At 56.3% G+C, this 23,660-nt stretch overlaps 1 protein-coding gene across 1 annotated transcript in view; it reads right to left on the bottom strand.

Annotated features, from left to right (window-relative positions):
* Positions 1 to 23,660, bottom strand: part of MYH11 (myosin heavy chain 11) — a gene marked incomplete at its 3' end in the record, with an annotated part of 111,459 nt that overhangs the window by 13,737 nt on the left and 74,062 nt on the right. Inside the window, 18 exon segments of the mRNA NM_001082308.1 lie at positions 241 to 489; positions 677 to 829; positions 922 to 1,026; positions 2,375 to 2,581; positions 7,214 to 7,358; positions 9,220 to 9,432; positions 11,003 to 11,174; positions 11,674 to 11,797; positions 12,763 to 12,900; positions 14,047 to 14,253; positions 14,349 to 14,480; positions 16,507 to 16,615; positions 17,626 to 17,786; positions 17,945 to 18,014; positions 18,117 to 18,238; positions 19,318 to 19,511; positions 20,877 to 20,991; positions 23,318 to 23,491. Of these exon segments, the coding sequence (NP_001075777.1) occupies positions 241 to 489; positions 677 to 829; positions 922 to 1,026; positions 2,375 to 2,581; positions 7,214 to 7,358; positions 9,220 to 9,432; positions 11,003 to 11,174; positions 11,674 to 11,797; positions 12,763 to 12,900; positions 14,047 to 14,253; positions 14,349 to 14,480; positions 16,507 to 16,615; positions 17,626 to 17,786; positions 17,945 to 18,014; positions 18,117 to 18,238; positions 19,318 to 19,511; positions 20,877 to 20,991; positions 23,318 to 23,491 (2,790 nt within the window).

Raw genomic sequence — 23,660 nt, forward strand, 5'->3', positions numbered from 1 at the left:
TCGGCGTGCCAGGGTTGGAGTCCCATCTTCCTACTAATGGGCACCTTAGGAGGCAGCAGTGATGGCTCAAGGAGTCCCAGGTAGAGTTCCTGGCTCCTGACTGCTTCTCTCTGCCTTCTAGAAGAAGCTTCCCCATGCTTCCCATGAAGTAGGGATGGGACACTGCCACACCCAGTGCCACGCAACCCTGGCTCCCACACCAGTGTCCCAGCATGGAGTAGAGGCCACTGCAGCCCCTACCTGATCGAACTTCTTCTGCTTCTTTTCCAGGTTGGACACCAGTTGCCGCTGGTTATCCAAGTCTACGACCAGGTCGTCCAGCTCCTGCTGAAGCCTGTTCTTGGTCTTTTCCAGTTTATCGTAAGCAGCTGCTTTCTCTTCGTACTGCTGGGTGAGGCTCTCAATTTCCTTCTGGAACCTCTTCTTGCCTTCCTCCAAGGACTCCACGGTGCTGGCAAAGTCCTGCAGCTTCTTCTTTGAGTCGGAGAGCTGCAATGGAACCAGACGAGGGCCTTGAGCGACCCACCCTGTCTACGTCCCCCAGACCCTGAGAAGCAAGGACCACCTTGAGCGCATTGAAAAATTCCAAACAGCAGGGGGAGGCAGTGAGCAAAGCAAAATGGCCCTAGTGCTCAACCGTTCACAAAGCCCCAGAAGCAAAGGCGGGAGGCGGCACCTGGATGTTCAGGGTGGAGATGTGGCGCTCCAGGTTCTGCTTGGCCTCCATCTCCTCGTCCAGCTGCTCCTGCAGGCTGTTCCTCTCGTCCTCCAGCTGCCGCAGCTTGGTGGACACGTTGAGCTTCTGCCGGGTTTCTTCTTGGAGCAGCTCCTGCACGGAGGACAGGTGGAGGTCCAGGGACCCACCCCCAGGAAGGCCACACCCATGCCCCCCCTGGACACCGTGGCAGGCAGGATCCTCACCTGGGTATCCTGGAGCTGGGACCCGAGGGACGCCACCTCCTTGGCCAGCTTGATGGCCTTCCCCTCGGCCTCGCTGAGCATGCCCGTGACGCTCTCCACTTCATTCTGAGGGAGGCCAGAGCCTGGTTAGCAGAAACCTCTGGAACCATAAGGAGGAACTGCCCGTTTTACTCAGCACACTTCATACACCCTCCTGGGGTCGTGTCCAGGGACGGAGAAAGTCCCCACGAAGAGTGGACCCGATGAGAGTAACTGTGGCTCCGAGGGCAAAGCTGTCACCTACAAGTTGGGATCCTTGGCCCAAGACTCTGTGGCTCTCAGAGTCTGTTAGGGCCCCAACTGTATGGACTTGGCCCTGATCCCACAGGTGGACCCTGGCTCCCCGCCGAGGTTAGCAATGAGAAGCAGCAGATCTGGGAGTCCAGGTGCCGGGGGCTGGCCTAGGCTGATCCACTTCCTGGAGCTGGAGAGGAGCATGGAGGAAGGCACTTGAACTTCCGAGGGGTCTTGTCCCACCTCTACCCTTTGCCCTTTCACTGACCCCCATGGCTAAAACCAGGGACACAGAGCCTAATTGTAAAAGCCCATTCCAGCAATGTTTGCCTTTCCCCACAGCTCCTGGGGACTGAGCGGCAGGGCCCTTAGGAGAGGGAGACCTGAGCCTGCCCCCGTCTCTCCCCATCGACAGTGAGGATGCGCGTGACCCTGACTCCACCCTTCCAGGACCTCGCCGTTACTAGGGCGGCAGAACTCCTGCTCTCAAGCACCTGTGGAAAAGAGTGTCACACTAAGTGCTTCCCCGTTGTCCCAGGCTGTAAGCACACTAAGTATTTATCAGAAGTCTGGCCGTGTCCTTGGAGGGGAAGGTCAGACCACACATCTCTGCAAAGTGAAATAAGACCAAAGAGAAGCAGCCCATGGCGTTCCTCAGCCTAAAACCCTCACAGGGCTTCCCATCACCCCGAGGAAAGACCAGCACACATGCAGCGGCGTCTCAGAGGCCCTGGGGTCCCCCGGCCATCGCCTGCCTCTGCAGTCCCACCCTGTACCGTGCTGCTCCTCCCAGCTCAGCACTCCTGCTCTGCTGGCCTAATCCAGTCACTTCCAGTTTTTCCTGCTTGCCCCTTGGGCCTCTGCACATGCCATCCCCTCTGCCTGGTAGACTGTAGGTCCTCCAAGGGCAGCCTTCCCTGACTCCTCCCCCTGGCGGGCCCATTGTGATTGACAGGGCATCAGGGCCTCCCCTGTCCTGTATAACCTCCATGCGTGGGATCCACTAGGGAGGAGTTCTGCAAGCACAGCATCTGGCCTCTTCCTTGCTGTCGCACCTTGGGACTAAGCTGCACCTGCACACAGCAGGGGCTCAGTGCGTGCTTGCCGGGTGAGCGGAGGGCAGCTTCCTCTGAAGGACTGAGCTGGACGGGAGGCCTGCGGGCCGGGGAGGCTGGCTCACCTGCAGCTTGTGGACCTTGTCGTTGAGCTCCGCCCGGGCCCGCTCCCCATCGCTGCACTTGGACTGCAGCTCCTGCAGCTGCACCTCCAGCTTCTTCTTCTTGTGCTCCACTTCCTGCTTGGCCTGGCCCAGGACCCGCAGCTCGCCGGCCAGGTCTGCGTTCTCCTTCTCTAGCGTCTGCTTGGTCTTGTCGAGGTTCGCCTTGGCCTGGGCAAGCAAGCAGAACGGGGAGAGGGGGTGTGAGCACCGTGGCTGCAAAGGCACCTGCAGGCGGGACCACAACTGCCTCTCCCCCTCCCCCTCCCCCAGGCAGGGCCAGGGACCCGTGCCCATCACCTCAGGGGAGGGCCACGCAGGGTGGGGGACACAGGCTCACCACAAGGACTCTGGGGAAAGTGGCACGGCACCCACAGGCTGCGCCCACCCTGCTGGCAGGTCCCAGCTGACCCTTTTAATACTTCTTTAAAAATAAGTTGCCAACGTTTTAATAAATTTTACATAAAAATCTGGAGTCTCAGCTTCTCTTTTAAACAAATCAAATGTTGGGGCTGGCGTTGTGGTGCAGCAGGTAAAACCACCACCTGCGACACCGGCATCCCAAATGGGCACGGTTTGAGTCCTGGCCGCTCCGCCTCCCATCCTGCTCCCTGCTAATGTGCCTGAGAAAGCAGTGGAGGATGGCACAACTGTTTGGGTCCCTATACCCATGTAGGAGGCAGATGAAACTCCCGGCTCCGGCTTAGCCCAATGCTGGGCATTGCAGCCATCTGGGGAGTGAACCAGTGGATGGAAGACCTCTCTCTAACTGTGACTTTTTTTTTTTTTTTTTTTTTTTTTGACAGGCAGAGTGGACAGTGAGAGAGAGAGACAGAGAGAAAGGTCTTCCTTTGCCGTTGGTTCACCCTCCAATGGCCGCCGCTGCAGCCGGCGCACCGCGCTGATCCGATGGCAGGAGCCAGGATCCAGGTGCTTTTCCTGGTCTCCCATGGGGTGCAGGGCCCAAGCACCTGGGCCATCCTCCACTGCACTCCCTGGCCATAGCAGAGAGCTGGCCTGGAAGAGGGGCAACCGGGACAGAATCCGGCGCCCCGACCGGGACTAGAACCCGGTGTGCCGGCACCGCAAGGTGGAGGATTAGCCTATTGAGCCACGGCGCCGGCCCTAACTGTGACTTTTAAAATAAATAAATCTTTTTTAAAAATCAAGCATTCTTGATCATGACTGGTGGTAGTTACACCAAGGTGGACATTTGTTAAAATTCACAAAGCATATTTCATTTCACTGGGCATATCTCAGTCATTCTTTCAGAAAACAAACTGAAGAGCTGGGAACCAGGGTCTTGCCTTCCTTTAAGGCAGTAATCAGTTGGATCAAAGTAGGGTGTGGCCCTGGAGATGGGGCAGTTGTACCCAGCTGGGCACCAGTCCCTACCACTCCCTAATATACTTCATTTTTATCATCAACTGTACCCTAACCAGCTCCTACAGACCTGTGAGTTGCTCTCAAGAAAAAAAAAAAAAGTGTTTTGGGCAAAAGCAGGGATGCAGAGGGGACTTCTGCCAGGGCTGCAGGGGAGGGGAAGGAGCACAGGGAGAAACATGTGGGGCCCAAGAATAGGCACGGGGAAGAGCAGTGTAGCACCCAGACAGCCTCAGAGGCGGCCCTGTGCCCCAGGCCTGACTGACAGCTGCTGCACCCCAGTGAGGACAGGGTAAGCAAGGACCCCAGGGGACCTCAGAGCGCAGCAAAGCTGCACAGGTATAAGGGCACCCAGGTGGAACAGGTCCCCCAGGGAGCTGATGGAACTGGGCTCCGAGCTGTGAAAGGTCAGATAGAGTCGTCAACTTTTCCTCTGCTCCTGAGCCGGGCAGAGGTCCCCGGCCTCCACCTGCTCCCTGCAGGCCAGCAGTGGACACCGTCTGCTGGAGCCATCCACGGCAGAGTCTTTCCAAAGAGGCCTGATGCGAATGCGGCGCGTGGCTTCCAGAACATTCTCTCCCCTGATGACCATCCAGCTTGAGGACTGTCCACACCCCATCTGGGACCCTGCTCTTCCACCATCCACATAAATGAAATGTAGACACTTCATTATTGCCTCAAGGGACAGTTATTTCAGATGGCAGGGGCAGCCCAGTTGGGTCCAATAAAAAAAAAAAAAAGCTAAAAGAGGCCAGTGCTGTGGCACATGGGGTTAACACCCTGGTCTGAAGCACCGGCATCCCCTATGGGAGCCAGTTCAAGACCCGGCTGCTCCACTTCCAGTCCAGCTCTCTGCTATGGCCTGGGAAAGCAGTAGAAGATGGCCCAAGTCCTTGGGCCCCTGCACCCACATGGGAGACCTGGAAGAAGCTCCTGGCTCCTGGCTTTGGATCGGCACAGCTCCGGCGGTTGTGACCATTTGGGGAGTGAACCATTGGATGGAAGACCTCTCTCTCTCTCTACCTCTCCTCTGTGTAACTCTGACTTTCGAATAAATAAATAAATAATAAAATAAAGTATTTTTAAAAAGCTAAAAAATAACTTTGGAACATAAAGAAGACCATGTTTTTGGGAAAATGTATATGTTACAGTCATAACTAGCAGTTGTCCTAAATAAGGTGAAGAACTGACGAGTGTTTCAGGCGAGTCTTTAAATCCCACTTGACAAGTAATCAGGGGACTTGACCAGTGCCAGCTTGTTGGTGTGGAGAGCAAGGGTCAGCCCAGCCTGGCACAGCGGTTTGCCATGTGTGCTCCCAGGTCCACCGTGACCAGGATCGGAGTGGGCCTGGGACTTTGCAGCCTTTTTTTTTTTTTTTTTAAGATTTATTTATTTTTATTTGAAAGGCAGAGTAACAGAGAGGTAGAGGCAGAGAGAGAGAGAGAGGTCTTCTGTCCGCTGGTTAATCACCCAGATGGATGCAATGGTCAGAGCTGGGCTGATACAAAGCCAGGAGCTGCTTGCAAGTCTCCCACACAGGTCCAGGGTCCAAGGACTTGGGCCATCTTCTGCTGCTTTCTCAGGTGCATTAGCAGAGTACTGGATTGGAGGTGGAGCAGCTGGGACTCAAACCAGCGCTCATATGGGATGCCAGCACTGCAGGTGGCGGCTTTACCCACTGTGCCACAGCGCTGGCCCCAGGACTTTGCATCTTTACAAGGGCCACGGGTGAAACGTGTCTGACACACACTAAACGTGACACAAGGGATGGTCACGGTTTGAAGACAACATGTTTTCGTGTGTAAAAGGGGTTCCATTGGGCCTGTCGGAGGGCGGTACTGAGGACCTGATGTAACACACAGCAAACAGTGAGCGTGAGCTGCTGTGGCTGCCATCAGCATCTTGTGCGACTTGTCACAGGGGGGAGGGCTTCTAAGATTCACGGAAAATGTGCAGTCTGAGGAAACTACGCAGGAATTTCAGTGGTGCACCCAAATGAGCATCCTTTTGTGTTCCACTTTGCACAGACATGTTGAAGAACCCCAGTGGGGTAGGCATTTGTTGTCATGGTTAAGATGCCACTTGGGGGCTGGCACTGTGGCATAGTAGGCTAAGTCTCTGCGGTGCTGGCATCCCATATGGGCACCAGTTCAAGTCCCAGCTGCTTCTCTTCTGATCCAGCTCTCTGCTTACGGCCTGGGAAGGCAGTGGAAGATGGCTCAGGTACTTGGGCCCCTGCACCCACGTGGAAGACCCAGAAGAAGCTCCAGGCTCCTGGCTTTGGATTGGCACAGCTCTGGCCGTTGCAACCATTTGGAGAAAGACCAAGTGGAAGACCTTTCTTTGTCTCTCCTTCTCTCTGTCTATAACTCTACCTCTCAAATAAATTTTTTTAAAAATTCTTAAAAAAAAAAAAAAAGATAACATTTGGAATGCCTGCATTCCATATCAGAGTGCCTGGGTTTGAGGACGAGCCCCACTGCAATTCCAGCTTCCTGCTAATGCACACCCCAGGAGGCAGCAGGTGAGGGCTCAAGGACTTGGGTCCCTGCCACCCACACAGCAGACGTGAATAGAGTTCTTGGCCCCTGGCTTCAGTCTAGCCCTGCCCCAGATGTTGCAGGCTTTGGGAGTGAATCAGAGGATGCAAGAGCGCTCTCTCAGCTGGCGCTGCGGCTCACTAGGCTAATCCTCCGCCTGTGGCACCAGCACCCCGGGTTCTAGTCCCGGTTGGGGTGCCGGATTCTGTCCCGGTTGCTCTTCTTCCAGTCGAGCTCTCTGCTGTGGCCTGGGAGTGCAGTGGAGGATGGCCCAGGTCTTTGGGCCTGGCACCCTCATGGGAGACCAAGAGGAAGCACCTGGCTCCTGGCTTCGGATTGGCACAGTGTGCTGGCCACAGCGCCACTTGGGGGATAAACCAATGGAAGGAAGACCTTTCTCTCTCTCTCTCTCACTGTCTAACTCTGCCTGTCAAAAAAAAAAAAAAAAATCTCTCTCTTTGACCTCCACCTCTCAAATAAATGAAATGAAAAATGTTAAAAGGAGCCTGATTTTGTCTTCACACAGACCCTGCCATGGATGGGCTGAGTGTCTGAAATGCTTGAAATCAGAAGTGAGTGAGAGTTCAGGTTATACTGGATTTTGGCATATTTGCATCTGCACAATGAGATACCCGAAATTCATTCCCATTTCACACACACCTTATCCGCAGAGCTTGAAGGGAAGTGCGCCCCGTGTTTTCAGCGCACCTGCACTTTGATGGGGGATTTTCCACTCACGGCATCACACTGCACAGTCAACATTTTTGATTTGGCGCATTATGATTTCAGTCTCCCGGATGAGGGATGCTTAACCCATCGCTACGTGAGGCTGCTGCTACAGCGTTATCGCCACGCGATCACAGGAAAGCAGCCACGTACCCTCTTGAACTGTTCCAGCTGCTCCGTGAGCTCCTCCACCACCTGTGTGTGTTTCTGCCTCATCTCCTGGACCTGGGCTTCATGGGACCGGGTCTCCTCGTCCAGGGCCTTCTTCAGCACCGTCACCTCCTGCTCCCGCTTGGCCCTGGGGGGAGGGACATAGTAGATGGCCAGTTGCAGACAGAGGTTCACACTGCATTCTTGCTGTGTTATCTTGGGTGATTCACCGAACCTCTCTGGACCTGGCATCTCCCCAGCTGCAAATATTAACACTGGCTCAGATTTGTGGAGCACTTACTATATGCCAGACCCTGCGCTAAGTCACACACTGCCCCCATGCAATCCGCAAGGCATCCCTTTTAAGAGGTCTATATGGTATTATTTACATTTTACATATGAACAAACTCAGGATGAAATGGAAATCCGTGGTGTCACAACCATTGTGTGATGGAGCCAGAACCTGAGCCCACACAGTCTGTCGTCAAGCCCACACTTTTAACCCGTGCACTGGGCTTACCTGGCCAGGTGGGACAGGAGAATACCCCCACTGGCCTCTAGGTACGTGTCAGTGAGGTAGCACAGACCCAAAGCCCGGGGAATGAGCCTCTGGGTTTGCAGTGTCAACACAGCTCCTGACAGAGACCCGCTCAAACAACAGCGTGTGGGCATTCGGCCCGACGGCTAAGATGCTGGTGAGGACGCCACGTCCCATAGAGTGCCTGGGTTTGATTCCCAGCTCTGCACCCTGACCCCAGCTTCCTGCTAATGCAGACCCTGGGAGGCAGCAGGGGGAGACCTGGATGGAGTTCCCAGCTCCTGGTTCCAGCCCAGTCCTGGACACTGCAGGCATTTGGGGAGTGAACCAGCGGATGGAAGATCTCTCTCTCTCTCTCCCTTTATTTCAAAGAAATAATTTTCGAAAGCTGAACGTTCGTTGAGTGTACAAATGACCCAGTTTCACTGGAGTCGGCACTCTTGATCCATAGGTCATTTACTGCGTCTGTTCACTTGCAGTGAACCTTAAACTGAGACCAATCCAATCCATATGATCTTAAAAATTTAACACGAAACTTATAAACACGCACTTGGAAACTGAAACTTGGGGATTTACTTACACACACATGAGGGCACATCAGAAAGTTCATGGGAAATAGAATTAAAAGAGAAGCTTACGGTGATGCAAAAACCCTTAGAAATCCAAACAGCATTTTCACATTTCCACGTTCCGTGAGCTTTTTGAAGGCCCTCGTGCCAGGGAGCACGTACGCACAAATGTTTACTGTGGTCAGGACTAGGGGTCATTTTTGTTCAGGGTCTACGTCCATAGTTCTCAAAGGTCTCTGGGTCTTACTACTGTCATGACACAAAATGATGCCAAGTACCATTGGCCCCCGAGTGTAAGGGCTCCACATCCACAGATTCAATCTGCCAGGATCAAAGATATTCCCACAAAACACTGGGTCTACACTGCACACAAACGGACTTCTTCCCTCATCCTTAGCCCCTAAATCGCATGGGGGCACGTCCGGCCCATGGACCAAATGAGGCCCCAAAGAATCACTTGGTCCGGCCCTGCCAAGGCAACCGCAGGTGGGACTTGGAATCCAACATGTCTACCCAGGCTGATCTTGAAGCGGATGATTTTACATGGCCTGGGAAAGATGTGAATATCCAGGTGGCCCTGGGCGTAATTAAAGTTGCCCAGCTGTGCCAAGAGGATACTGACCAGCCACATGGCATTTATGCTGTGTTCGCTACTGCAGGTCATCTAGGATCACTTAGGCAATTGGGAGGGCCTGGGTGGGTTACCTGGGCACCTGGGGCTCATGGTGTGCACGGGGCCGGGGCGACCTGGTACCAAGCACTCTCGGGTGCAGAGGGGTGACTGTATGCTATCAGCCATGGCAGAGCGACCGGGAAGGTAACCCTGAGTGATCCCGGACTGCCGGTCAGCTTGGCTCCGCCCCCTGGGGCGGCCCCTCCCCGCAGCGCGGTGGGCTGCTCACCGGAGCTCCTGCTGGGTGGCCGTGGTGTCCAGCGTGTCCTCCAGCTCCGTCTTCAGCGCCTCCAGCTCCTCCCCCAGGTCTCGCTTCTGCTTCTCGGCCTTGTTCCTGGCGGCCCGCTCCGAGTCCAGGTCCTCCTGCAGGTCGGAGATGTGCCCCTCCAGCTCCCGGATCTTCTTCAGGGCGTTGTTCTTCTGAGACGTTTCGTCCTCCAGCCTGCAGGGAATGGGCGGCGCCACCAGACGTGAGGGCCCAGGGCGCCTGGCTCTCCGCTTTCTGGGCCCAGGCACTGGTGCGCCGTGGGGATTGAGACACGTCCCACCCACACCCCAAGACCTGGGTTGCTGCTCCTCACTGGGCTGCACAGCTTGGCACTTCCATAGGATGTGAAGGCCAAGGTCACGTGTAAGCGTGCGTGCGTGTGTGTGCAAGAATGCAAAGTGCTGGGTCCAACATTGCAGTGCACTGGGTTAAGCCCCTGTCTATGATGCTGGTGTCCCCTGTGAGCACCAGCTAGAGACCCATGATGCTCCACTTATGATCCAACGCTCTGCTAATGCACCTGGGAAGGCAGTGGAGGACGGCCTGAGTGTATGTATGGACCCCTGCCACCCACGTGGAAAACCCAGATAGAGTTCCAGGCTCCGGGCTCCAGCCTGACCCAGCCCCTGTCTCTCCACTCAAGCAGTGATGCAAAGCCTGATGGGTGCAATGTACTTAGCCAGGCCCTGCTAGGGGACCCCCCCGGCCAGCGGAGGCAATGATCATGGATCAAGGAGACGTGACAAGCACCGTTCTGGGGGCGGAGCTCTGTACGGACTTCATGGACAGAGAGCTCCCTGCCAGCACTGATGTCTGGGACAGCAAGGAACAGCACACGGGGGAACGGAAGGGCTCTGACTTAACACCTCTTGTGCATGGGCACCAACAAGAGAGAAGTGAAACGGGCGAGTGAGGGCGAGATTGTGGAGAGCAAGTGGGCTCTGAGGTCAGGCTAAGGGACTCAGCTTTGCTCCATAAGCCAGCGACATCTCTGGAGCAGGTCCATGGATTCCCCTAACAACACTGCAGCCCACAGTTGAAGCCAAAAGAACTGGACTGGGGGGTTGGCCAGGAGGCTACAGCTTTCATGAGCAGTGGGACAGGCACCTGCTCCTACCCGTCCAGGAGACTCAGTCCTCCACGGTGCCGTGCAGAGGACAGCGTGCACCTGGCCAGGTACTGGGGAAGAGGATGCCCGAGAAGAACCCGGCAGAGTGGGCAGCTCAGCCACCAAGGGTCCCCAGAGCGAGGCCTCCAGTGTGAAGCCAGCCCAGAGCCAGGAAGTGGGAAAAACAGGGACGGGGTAGGGCCAGGATCAGGGCTGCCATGTGCTGCAGGAGGCGCACAAAGCCAGGCAGGAGACTGACGTTTATGAAAGGAAGGAACTCCGAGAGAGGGGCCCTGGGGGGAGGAAGGGTGTCCCAGCCTTGGATGTGTGACATCTGAGAAGCCAACGGAAGTGAGCTCAGGGGGCAACCGGAAGTTCAGCACAGGAGCATGGGTGATAAAGGCCCAGGCGCCAGAGAGCTGGCAGCAGCATAGAGGGGAGACTGCAGGAAGAGGAAGCTAACAAGCCAAAGGTGAGGCTGCAGGGGTGTGGGCAGGATCGTGGAGGCCTGTAGGAGGCCCGGCCTGGGAGACAGTCTATGCCAAGGGCCTGGGGCCGCCTGGGCCAAGGTAGCTGCTGCAGACGGGCAGGGGCCCACAGGAACCCGTGCGCCAGAGCCCACTCTGGTCCTGCTACCTGGCCAGGGCCGCCTGCAGCTCCTCTTCCTTCTTGGCCAGCTGCATCTTGAGCTCTGCGATCTGTGCCTGGAGGTCGGCGATCTGCTCGTGGAGGTCACTGGCCTCGCCGTCCATCTTCCGCTTCAGCTTCTCCAGCTCCTGCCGGCTCTTCTCCTCCTTCTTCAGCCGCACTGCAGTGAGGCAGGAAGACGCCGGAAGTGAGCCCTGTGCTTGGGCATTTTACACGGTGGGAACTCACACACACACGCACACACACACACATGCACACACATACTGTGTGTGCTTGGGCATTTCACAGGGTGGAAACTCATGTATGCACACAAACATGCATACACACACATGCACAGACACACACACACACACACTGAGCCCCTGTGCTTAGGCATTTTGCAGGGGGGAAACTCACATACACACAAACATGTACGCACAGACACACACACACACACGTATGCACGTGCACCAGGAATCACTGCCTGGGTCCTGATCTTGCAGCAGGAAAATCAGTCCTGACAAAAAGCTCCGTTTACTCCTGGTGTGTTTGTTGACTGACTGAGGGTGACGTGGGGCGCAGGGACAGAGCTGCCCCTCTCAGAAAAACCTGTCAAACCTCCCGTCTGCAGTTCCGGCTTTCCGAGCAGCCGCCGGAAGCCCCTGCCGTGGCCGCCTTACCTTCCAGTTCTGAGATCATGGATTCATGCTTGTTCTTCAGCTTGGTCAGGTTCTTGGCCTTCTCTTCCTCCTCGGCAAGATTTGTTGTTAAATCACTAATCCTCTCTTCCAGGAGTTTTCGCTCCTTTTGGGCAAAGAGAAAGACACACGGTGAGCTTTTCTCCTCCCCCGGGAATTGGCATCTTCACTTTTAGTGGCTGTGTGTGAAGAATTGCAAAGAAAAGCCATGTGATGACCAAATACAACCTACAGTCCTAACTGGCAGAGGGCGGCTTGCTGATCACGTCCAGCAGGTGGCGCTGTGGTGCAGCCGGTGAAGCCGCTGCCCGCGCTGCCCACACCCCGTATGGGAGTGGCTCACTTCCCATTCAGCTCCCAGCTCCTGTGCCTGGGAGAGCCGCGGAAGATGACCCAGGTGTTTGAGCCCCTGACCCCCATGTGGGAGACCCAGAGGAAGGTCCTGGTTTCAGCCTGGCCCAGCCCCGCCCAGTGCGGCCATTTGGGGAATGATCCAGCCAGTGAGAGAGCTCTTTATCTCTGTCTCCTATTTTCTGTCACTTTGCCTTTCAAATAAATAAAAATAAATACATCTTAAGATTTCCAACATTGGCCCGGTCTCACCTCAGTCTGTCCCTCACTCTTCATGCTTAAGGCGAAACCCTTCCCTGCCTCAGGGCCCTTGCACAGTGGGCCAAGCAGCTGGGCTGCTCTCCTGCTCCCCTGTTTCTAAGTGCACCCCACTCTACAGGTTTCCCCTCAAATGTCGCCTCCTCTAGGAAGCCTGCCCTGAACACCCCGCCTTCCTGCTTCACTCTTAGAGCCTTGTTCACGGTGGCCATTGGCTGACGCACGAGAGAATAAACCCCACGAGGGGGCAGGGTCTTTCCCACCGCACACGCCTTGCAGCCAGCATGGGACCTGGCGACAATTAGCTCCAAGAACTACAAGGAGCCCAGGCTCAGTGGGGCTGGCTAGCGACCACTAGCTAGGCTGCCCAGCGTGTCCATACTGTGGCTCTAGAAGCCTCTGGAGACCCTGGGCCCCCACCAGCCCGTGGACTCTGACGCCCAGGCCCAAGCCCACGCTCACTTTTGAGAGCTTGTTGTTCTGATCGTCCATGACCAGGATGTCGTCCTCCAGCTTCTTGATCTTGGCCTCGGCCGTGACCTTTTCGAGCTGTAGCTTCTGCCTGGCAGCTTCCTCCTCCTCCAGTTGCTCTTCCAGGTCCTTGGTGGGGGAGGGAGAAGAACCAGAGTCACGGACCTCAGGGACTAACGGCTACACGGACTGAGCCCGCCGGTGCCCTGCGCGCTGCAGCCTCCTTCCCGGAGGAGGAGGAAATCAAAGGCTTGGGGAGCCTCAGTACCCTCATCTGCAAAACGGAGACAGCAGGCACCCTGGTGGCTTTCAAATGCACCTACAAAATCTTTGAGATGCTTCGTGTCACAAGGCAGAGGCCGATCCCCTGTCCTGGAGTGCTGGCTGAGCCTTGTGACTCCCTTCTCATCAATGGGATCGGGAGAAGTGTGGCTGTGTGAGCTCGGGGGCCAGGCTATGGAGGGCACCCAGGCACCGGCACTGTGCATCCCATCCGGCACTAGTCCGTGTCCCGGCTGCTCCACTTCCAAACCAGCTCCCTGCCAATGGACTGGGGGAAAGGAGTGGAAAGACAGCCTAAGTCCCTGGGCCCCTGCACCCGCATGGGAGACCTGGAGGAAGCACCTGGCTCCTGGCTTCAGTTTGGCCCAACCCTGGCCGTTGTTGCCATCTGGGGAGTGACCCAGTGGGTGGAAGATCTCATTCTCCTTCTCTCCCTCTCTCTCTCTCTCTCTCTCTCTCTCGGATCATCCGTCTTGGTGACAGCCACCACGCTGTGGTGAGGACACTCAAGCAGCCCCTGGAGTGGAACTGAGGCCTCCACCAGCATCCACGTGAGCGTGCCACAGGAAGTGGGCTACAGCCCGGGCCACGCCCCTGGACGCAGCCCCAACCGCCATTTGACTACAACCTCACGGGATCCCTGAGCCGGAGCCTGGCAAAGCCACTCTGAAAATCTCGACCACGTGAGACAGGTGTTTACTGTCACACGCTGCTGAGCTTGGGACATCTTGTTACCCGGCCACAGCTAGCTGACACAATCACCCTGCACACAGAAAAGGCGTCACCACACGGAAGCCGGGGCAGGAGCACAGAGCGGGCTCCCCAGGACACCCATGTGCAAACCCCAGCTCTCGCTCTGTGGCCTGGGGCAGAAGGCCGCGCCCCTCCAAACCTCGCTCTTCACCTGTGCAGCCGGGACGCGCACCATTGGATGCACCTCACAGGTGGGCAGTGAGGCTCAGTGACCTGCTACCCTCCACGGCGGCCCCTTACCAGCATCTGCTGGGCCATCTTCTTCCTCTCGGCCTGCAGCTGCTGGCCCCGGTCTTCCTCCTCCTCCAGGCGGGCCTCCATCTCATGCAGGATTTCCTCCAGCTCCTGCTTCTTGGCCGCCAGCCGGACGCGCATCTCCTCGGCCTCCGCGTACAGCTCCGTCTCCGCCTGCAGCTGCTCCTGCAGCAGGTTCTTCTCCTCGGACAGCTGCGTGCAGCGTGGGGAGCGGGCCAGTGAGCCACCCGGGGGCCCTGGCTGCCAGGGACACCCCTGCCACCCGGGGCACCGTCCCCAGCCCGCACCTGCGTGTGCTTCTGCTGCAGCTCCTGGAGCTCGCTCTCCGCCTTCTGCTGTCGCTCCTTGATCTTCTGCAGCTCATCCTCCTTGGCCTGCATCTCCTCCTCCTGCCGTGTCACCTGCAGCAGCGGCTTCACCTGTGTACACACAGTTAGCCCGTCAGCCACTTATTTCATTTGAGACACAAAGGAGGAGGGCTTCCATCTGCTGGCTCACTCCCAATTCGCCCACCAGGTCCAGGCCAGGAGCTGGGAGCTCAATGCAGGTCTCCCAGATGGGTGGCAAGAACCCAACTACGTGAGCCATCCCCTGTTGCCTCCCAGGGTCCGCATCAGCAGGAAGCTGGAATTGGGAGTGGTGTCGGGTATCGAACCCAGGCGCTCTCATGTGAAACGCAGGTCTCCCAATCAGAGTCTTAGCCACTGGGCCAAATCCCCACCAGCACCATTTGCTTTTGTGGCAAAGAAGAGACGTTCTTGTCCCAGATTAGATCGGCGGCTCTAAGCCAGGGCGATTTTGACCCTTGAACTCCACCCTGGGGGACATGGGGTGACATCCAGAGACACTGTTGGTTGTCACAGCTGGGGTGAGGGGTGCTACCAGCAGGTGCAGGCCAGGGATGGTGTTCATCATTCTGGAATGCACGGGATGAGCCCCCCAGTCTCCAGTGCAGAATTAACCAGCTCCAAATATTAATAGTGGCAAGTTGGAGAAACTCAAGGACAACAGAAACAGGTGCAAAGCCAAGGAGAAAGATGCCTGCCCCAGCACCACTTCACCACTTCAGAACCATCCCGGGGGACAGCTCCCGCTGTCCTGATGCTGCCTGCTAAGGAGAACAGGAAAGCAAATCCCTCCCTATCGAAATCACTTCGAGCGTGGTTTCCCCTTCTTTCTCATCTTTTGTCCTAAATATACACCCGAGATCACACTGCCTGCGTGCATACATTGCTTTTCTACTTTAAAACGACAAGATATTTCTTGTTCCACGTCGTCACATCATTTTTGCAACTTATTTTTAGATGACCATGGTCTTTAATCATTCACAAAAATATTTCACCGGTGGACAAACCCACGCTTGGAAGTATCTGCCCGCGAGGGCTGGATGTGGAGATTTTGCTACTATAAGTGAGGCCACAAGGGCCGCCCTTAATTCCTGATTTTTCCTTTATTGAACGTGGTCTCCTCAGCCTCCTTAAGGTAGCTTTTTAGAATTTGGGTAAATGGGGACAGACATTTCCTCCCCATGGTCCTTTCACTGGCTGACTCCCCTCACTGCTTCTTCCCAAGCCCGTTCCTGGCAACTGGAGCACCTGCCTTGCATACGTGTGAAGTACCGCGGTTTGCCACCAGGGGGCGGGAACCTGTGTTCCTTCCCAGGGCTACGTGCCTATCTATCAACTTAAAGTTCGCCTGTCATAGGTGCACTGAATTTTGATTCCCACCTGCAATTGCCTTGGCAAGGCCAGACCACATGACTTCCCAGGCCTTATAAGGCCGGCAGGCTGGACATGCCCCGCCCTGACCCTGTGTTTCTTGTCTGCTGCCCTACTGGACTAGAATGCTTGTATTAGTGAGGACATGGGCCCTGACGGATGGCTGTGTCCACTGGCAGGCAGTAGACACACAGCAAATGCTGTTGGGTGAAAAGGGCTCGTGCCAACTGACCCAAGTTCAAGGGCACTAAGAGGAAGCCCAGTCGACGGCAGCAACCCAGGTCTTTGTGCAAACAGCGACAGTGCAGGAACCCATGGCTTTCCTCTACCAGCCAGAAAAAAAGAACCGGCGCTGATGTGTGCCATGATCGGGAGGTCTCTCCCGACAACGATATCAGCCAGTCCCAAAGAGGTACTGTGGGCTCCGTACCCTCGGCCTCCGGGGGATGACAACATTGTAGAAACGGAGAACAGGTTAGCGGTTGCCAGGGGCTGCCACGGGGAACTGGGCGTGGTTTTAAAAGGGCAGGGGAGGTCTTCGTCCCAAGGAGACGCCCTCCCTCTGTGGGAAGGTCACAGCTACGGCCCAAGTGCCAAAGAAGGAGGGGGCTTTTCAGGCCGGAGGCCCACGTGGGCAATGCTGCAGCGTGGGCCCTCGGTTCCAGGGGCCTCCAGCCGCACACCTGCAGCGAGCGGCGGGGGAGGAGCGGGCGTGGCCGGCGCTCACCTTGGTGAAGAGGCGCCACCACTGCCAGTTCCGCAGCTTCAGGTAGGCGGCGCAGTTCCTCTGGATCACCTTCATGGCGGTCAGCTGCTGCTGCCTCTTGGCGAAGGCCCTGGGGAGAAGGAGCGGGGCTGTGAGCAGGCAGGACCGGCCCAAGACGCTCCCATCCCAGTGGTCCCCACACCCTGAGCCCTGTTCTCCAGCCCAGGTTATGCCTGAAACTCTGAGAGTTGGCACAAGGTACTTTGAAAAGCTCGTGGGAAACAAGGTGGGTAAGGGTCGGTGCTGTCACAGAGGGCTAAGCCGCCCCTCCATCCCACAGGAGCACCAACTTGCGTTCTGGCTGCTCCACTTCCAATCCAGATCCCTGCTAATGCGCCTGGGAAAGCAGCAGAAGACGGCCCAAGTACTAGGGTCCCTGCACCCATGTGGGAGACCCAGAGGGAGTTCCTGGCTCTTTCCTGGCTTCAACCTGGCCCAGATCCAGCTGTTGCAGCCATTTAGGAAGTGACCCAGCAGATGGGAGAGCTCTCTCTGTCTCTCCCTCTAATTCTGCCTTTCAAATAAATAAATAAATAAATAAATCTTTTTTAAAAAATAAAAGTGTTATTTTGGAGACAGGGGATGGTGACTAAGAACGGATGGAGGAGACCTGGCAGGCGAGGTCTGTTGCTGCAACAAGAGCTCTGGATCCAGCCTTAACCCTGCACTTGGCCGTGACTCAGACACTGCTCGGAAGACCACCCTGTGGTCTACACCAACCATAAGAACTCCACGAGGAAGACATGATTGCACTCGTTTTCCAGGGGAGAACTCGGAGGCTCAGAGGGGCAGAGTAACTTGCCCAAGACTCATCAGCAGGTAAGTAGGGCAGCCAGGAAGAGAAGCCAGGTCTACACCCGCAGCGGGTAATGGCTTTAACATGCTCCCTCCCTGCACTCACACTGGCGCTTAGATTTCAGGTGCCAGCATTTTTTCCCCTTAAAGAAAAAGCTGTCATTCACCCAGTGGTGCCTCTTAGAACGCTGCTACCTCAGAATCAAGGCATCCAAGCGTGGGACCAGAAGGCCCCCTGGCCGTGTGTGTTCCTGGTCTGTGCCGTGGGCGGGAAACCGTGCTTACTTGCGGGCGAGGTAGCCACGACACATGGCCTGGAAGGCCATGATGACGTCGGTGATCTTCAAGTCCCGCTCCTCCTCCAGGTGGGCCAGCACGCCGGTGCGGAAGAAGATTTTGCTCTGCCCGATCCTGTACAAGTTGGGGTCCAGTTCCAGAGCTTTGATCTGCAGGAGGAGACAGAAGGACAAGGGCTCCCAGTTTCAGGCAGGTGGGAAGTGTGTTTAAAGAAAGGCAAGAGCCGGGGCAGCAACTGCAGCGTGACCCGAGGTTGCAAGGCCACGTGCGGACGGGCGGGTGGCGAGGGTCGGGGGGCTGGGCTCACCATGAGAATGCAGGCTTGCTTCCCATCCATGAAGCCCTTGGGGATGGCGTTGGCTGCCAGGATCTCGTAGCTTGAAACAGGGCACAAGTCACCTCACGTCCCCATCTTCTGTCCGCGACCCAGCCTCGCTCCCCCCCCCCCCGCCCCCCGGCGCCAGCCCCCGGGGGCTCACCGTTGGCGGAACTCCTGGAAGACGATCCTGTTGGGGAAGCCCTGGCGGCAGATTCGGATGCCTTCTAGCACCCCGTTGCACCGCAGCTGCTCCAGCACCAGGAACGCGTCCAGCTTGCCGGACTGCAGGGGCGGAAGAGGGCGGGGACTGCTGGGGTGGGACCGGGGCAGGGAGCGCTCACAGAGGCACAGGGGAGGGCCCAGCCAAGCGGCCAGGTGCAACACGGTGCACTCTCTCTGACCTTTCGGCCCCTAGCTCAGGTCCTGTTAGTCCCATGACCTCGCCTGGCACGGCCCCTACCTCCCAGTTCATTGCCACCACCTCCTGCCTGCACAGCCGCGCCAACCGTCCACCTGCTCATCAGCCTCCAACCCTGCCTCTCCCCTCCACCCCCTCATTTCACCGGAAATGTCCATCTGATCACAAGCTACCCCTTAAATACGCACGATGACCTCGTAGAGAGGGCCACGCTCCAGCCAACACACTGGATCTGATTCCACGCCTCACACGCAGCCTCACCCTTCCCCAACCCCTGCCCCACACCATCACGTGCCAGCAATATGAAACAGCCTACTGTGCGCGTGCCCGGACCGTTCCTCACCTCTACACTTTGGCCCACCGTGGGCCCTCTGCCTAGGAGGTCCTTCCCACCCCATCCCCACCCACTAAATGGATGCCTATTCGTTCTTCAAGTTCATGGTCTTGAAGAAGTTTGCTGTGAGCTCAGAGGCTGGGGAGGAGCCCTGGGTCTTTGGTGTTCTGCTACCAACCACATCCTCTCATTGGATCGCCCACATCAGCACTACAACGTCAGCTCCCACTGACACCTGGGCTGGACCAGCAGCCCTGGTCTCCCCCTAACAGATGCCAACAGCACACCTCACTCTCAGCTGTGACAACCAAGACCCGGCCCGGTGTCCCCAGCTGAGAACACCTGCACTAGGGCGCAAGACTACAGACGAGACCCGTTCTGTATTCAGCGCTGCATCGCGAGCACTGGGCACAGACGGGAGCGGGGTACACGTTCAGAGGCATCGTGCAGGCACAGTGGCTTTGTGCCCCGTCCACTGCTCGGTGTCTGGCAAGCCCAAGGACGTTCTCCCTTCCTCCCTTCCTTTCTTGGCCTCCGGAGATGGGGAACGGAACGGGTCCGGGTCCGGGGCTGACGGAGCCCGCGGGGTTGCTTCCCGCCCAGCCTCACCCGCTTCTCGTGGTTGGGGATGATGCAGCGCACGAAGTTGGGCGTGGTGTTGCGCAGTGTGGTCATCAGCTTCCCCAGCTGCTCCTTGTACAGCTGCCCCACCGTGCGGAACATGCCCTTCTTGGTCTTGGAGGCACTGGGCAGTGAGCTCTCTGTCATCTTGGCCATCTGGTCCAGCCCCACGATGCGGTCCACTGCGGGGCACATGCACGGTGGTGTCAGGCTCCGGCCCACCCACTGGCCCCACGACAGGCCAGGGGCCCCCATGCCGAGGGTCGTGGGTGAGGACGGGCTTTTGTGAGGGGTCTCTGGCAGCCCCAGGTCCCTCTGATGGGCACCGCCTTTGCCCACAGCAGTGGGTAAGCACGTGGGCCTCCACGTCCCATCTATCCGGGGACTCCGGACAATGCCTGGGTGACAATGAACCAATTCCTTCTGCTGCTGCCACAGTGCCCTGGGAATCAGACCTGCTCTTGCTGCTATCTCGCTGAGGAGTCTTAGCCTGGTGCCATAGTGTGCCTCAGTTTCTCTTTCTCCAAAATGGGGGCAACCAGAGCATCTACCTCCTAGGACAGGAATAGTAAGCGAGGCTTCATGCTTATCTCCCCCACCAGCCCTCAACGCTTCCTCCACCGACAAACACTCATGAAAACCTACTATGTTGGGGGACAGGTCATGAGTGCACTGAGCTTTGCATCGGATGCAAGGAGACAGGCCGCGATCGCATCAGTATGGAATATTCCAGGAGAGGAGGTGTGCTCAGAGAAGCAAAGCGGAGTTAAGGGGAGGAAGGGTTGTACTCTAGGCTAAAGTGGGGGCAGGGGCCTGTCTGATGAGCAGGGACCAGAAACAAACCCCCCAAGGCAGGAGCCCAGACGTTAGAACGTGCTGGGCAGAGTAGGCGGCAGTGGTGGTGGTATGCTCATCATCATTATTATTATTAAGACTTTTTCTTTCAGGACAGAGCGACAGATCTCACCAGCCCAGCAGGTGCACCATGTACCTATGCCCACCCTCCTGGCCGCGGGCTGCACCATGTCTGCCCTCGGACTCTCTCAGGTCCCATGTCGTCATCTCTTGGCTTGCCTATCTCTCCCACAAGCCCTGTGGACTCCTCACGAGTCCCAGGGGTGAAGTAGACCCAGGCACTCAGTAAACCCTGGCACAGCTGGCCTCTCCATGGAGTACTCTGCACCATGCTCAAAACAAAGGAGACTCTGTGCCAAGAGGCAGGAATGGAAGCAGCAGAGCCCACACCAGGCACCAGCCTGTCACATGCCTCACCTATGCACTGGCTTGCAAAGGAACCAAGCAAGGCTCCCAGCCCAGCAGCCCAGCAGCCCCTGGGAGCTTGTTGGAAACGCAGCTTCTCAGGCCCTCCCAGGCCTACTGACCTAGGATGTCAGGGAGTTGGGCCAGACACACAACCCACCACCACCGCCACCCCCAGGGCCTCCCCGCCAGGGGCAGGTGTGCAGTCATGGGCAGCTGGAAGAGGTGGCAGACTTGGGTGTTCAGTCCTCCAGCTCAGAGCAGCTCCAGGACAGGGAGGGCCTTACCGTCCTTCCATAGGTCGGCCACGAACTTGTCCGAGGAGGCGTTGAGGAGGGAGGTCACGTTGTCATTCAGGGGGTCCATGTTCTTGGTCAGCCAGGCACTCGCGTTGTAGTCCACCTGCCGAAGATGAGCCCACCGGTCAGTTTCCCTCCTTTCAATTAGAAACCAAGGCCAGGGCCATGCTTGCCCACTCCCCTCCCAGGTTTCTGACATCAAGAGAGGAAGTGACATTGGTGGCTGCTGTGATGGGACCCCACAGCCACCAAGGAAAAGACCAGCAGGGCAGTCTTAGAAGAGGGGCCAAGGAAGGGACTTGATGGCAGCTAACACCCTCCCCTCGGCGGGCGCTTGGCCTGGTGGTTAAGGCCCACTTTGGAGTGCCCGAGTTTGACGTCCAGCTCTGGCTCCTGATTCCAGCTTTCTGCTAGTGTGCACTTGGGTGGCTCAGCAGGTTAAACCCCCAGCCCGCAGTGCCAGCATCCATATGGGTGCCAGTTCTAGTGCTGGCTGTTCCTCTTCCAATCCAGCTCTTTGTTATGGCCTGGGAAAGCAGTAGAGGATGGCTCAAGTCCTTGGGCCCCTGCACCTGCGTGGGAGACCAGGAAAAAGCTCTTGGCTTTGGATTGGTGCAGCTCCAGCCATTGTGACCAATTTGGGAGTGAACCAGAGGATGGAAGACCTCTCTCTCTCTCTCTACCTTTCCTTCTCTCTCTGTATAACTCTGACTTTCAAATAAATCTTTAAAAGAAAAACAAGTGAAACTTAACTAATTGGCTTCCTGCCACCCACCAGGGAGACCTGAATTGTGTCCTTGGCTCCCAGATTCAGCTGAGTTCCTGAGGCATTTGGGGAGTGGACCAGAGGAAGGGAGCACTCTATCCCACAAATACATAAAACTTTTTACAAAATTTAAAATTCTTCCCTCATATAGAAAAGGCTTGACGACGGTCCCAGTCTAACTTAAGAGTAGGTTCCTACTCACTGATGAACATACTTCTTGTAACTTGCAGATCTTGATATGTGACTGCACGGAAAATGACATATAAAGTTTCTTTTCTTTTCTTTTTTTTTCTTTTTTTTTTTTTTTGACAGGCAGAGTGGACAGTGAGAGAGAAAGACAGAGAGAAAGGTCTTCCTTTGCCGTTGGTTCACCCTCCAATGGCAGCTGCTGCCGGCGCACCGCGCTGATCCGATGGCAGGAGCCAGGTGCTTCTCCTGGTCTCCCATGGGGTGCAGGGCCCAAGCACCTGGGCCATCCTCCACTGCACTCCCTGGCCACAGCAGAGGGCTGGCCTGGAAGAGGGGCAACCGGGACAGAATCCGGCGCCCTGACTGGGACTAGAACCCAGTGTGCTGGCACCGCAAGGCAGAGGATTAGCCTAGTGAGCCACGGCGCCGGCCATAAAGTTTCTTAAATCCAGCTGGCCAGAATGTTGACCACACCCAAAGCCTTAATTTTATTATTATTATGAGTGTAAAGTGAAAAGAACCAATAGTTTGGCTCTGGTGGCTTACTATGGGATGTGGGTTTTAATAATGGCTAGGCCTGATCTGAGAGGGGACTGAAAACAATAAAACACAAATAAAGTGGGGAAAATAAAAGTGCTACCACTGTATGGTTAAAGGAACATATACTCCCTTGAGTATAGGTTAGAAGCTGGGAAACACTTTGGGTGAAGGGCCCAGGTAACAATTCCAGCTTGGCGAGCCGTGCAGGAGTCTCTATCATGGCATTCGCTTCTGCCACTGTAATGCAAAAGCGGCCACAGGCAATGGGTAGACAGATGGGCATGACTGTGTTCCAATAAAGCTTTATTTACAAAAAAATAAAAAAAGCTCTGGGCCAGATTTGGCCCATGGGCTGTCGTTTGCCAACCCCTAGTGTGGGGCATTCCCTGTTCCCAGGATGAAATGAGGAGATGGAGGAGTTGGCAGAACACTCTAGCTTTGCAAGGCAGTCTGAGTATGTCTTTTCTGTGTCTCCTAGGACCCCTGGGAGACAGAGGTGGGTTCTGCACATCACAGCCAAGACATGGTGATGGGGACAATGATAAAGATGACAATTGGTATAGATTTCAACTGGAGCAGTCTGGGACTGGCAAACCCAAGGCCATGATAAGAAAGACTTTTGTTGAACCCAAGAGTGTGTTTATTGGCCACCCCACCCCAGTTTTTCTTTCATGTTGGGTTGACCTTGTAGCAGGAAGGGTTTGGAGCCTGTGTAAGAAAGAAGAGCCTGGGTACCAGGGCTGGGAAGCATCATAGAGATGAGGGCTCATCCCTACAGATACTGTGATGAGTCATTCCCAGGACGTGGTTGGGGTTTGATGTACCAGGTACTCTGGGGCCCAGCCAGTCCAAGGATTTGGCCACACCCAAACAGTTCCTGCTCTGAGCATCCAGGTCCCCTGGGGACAGAGGGCACTGGGACTGTGGCTGATACCTTCCCAGCGTAATGGATGATGGAGAACTCCGTTTTGTCCTTGAGCTGCTTGGGCTTCTGGAACTTGGGGTGGTTGCCTTGCTCTGTGCACAGCTTCTCCACAAAAGACTTATCTGTGGCTTTGGGGAACCAGCACTCCTCATCCAGCAGGGCCAGCACACCTGGAGGGTTGTTCTGTGGAAGACAAGCGGGGCAGAGTCACAGGGAGGCAGGAATGTTCTCAGGCTTCAGCCCTGCACCCCGCTACTGTAACCACCTACATAAAGGTGAACTTGAACTCCCAAGCCCCCTGCCCAATCTATCCTCAAATTACCCACATGCAAAGTAGGCACCAACAACACAA

The sequence above is a fragment of the Oryctolagus cuniculus genome, chromosome 19, assembly GCF_964237555.1.
Source record: "Oryctolagus cuniculus chromosome 19, mOryCun1.1, whole genome shotgun sequence".
Lineage (NCBI taxonomy): Eukaryota > Metazoa > Chordata > Mammalia > Lagomorpha > Leporidae > Oryctolagus > Oryctolagus cuniculus.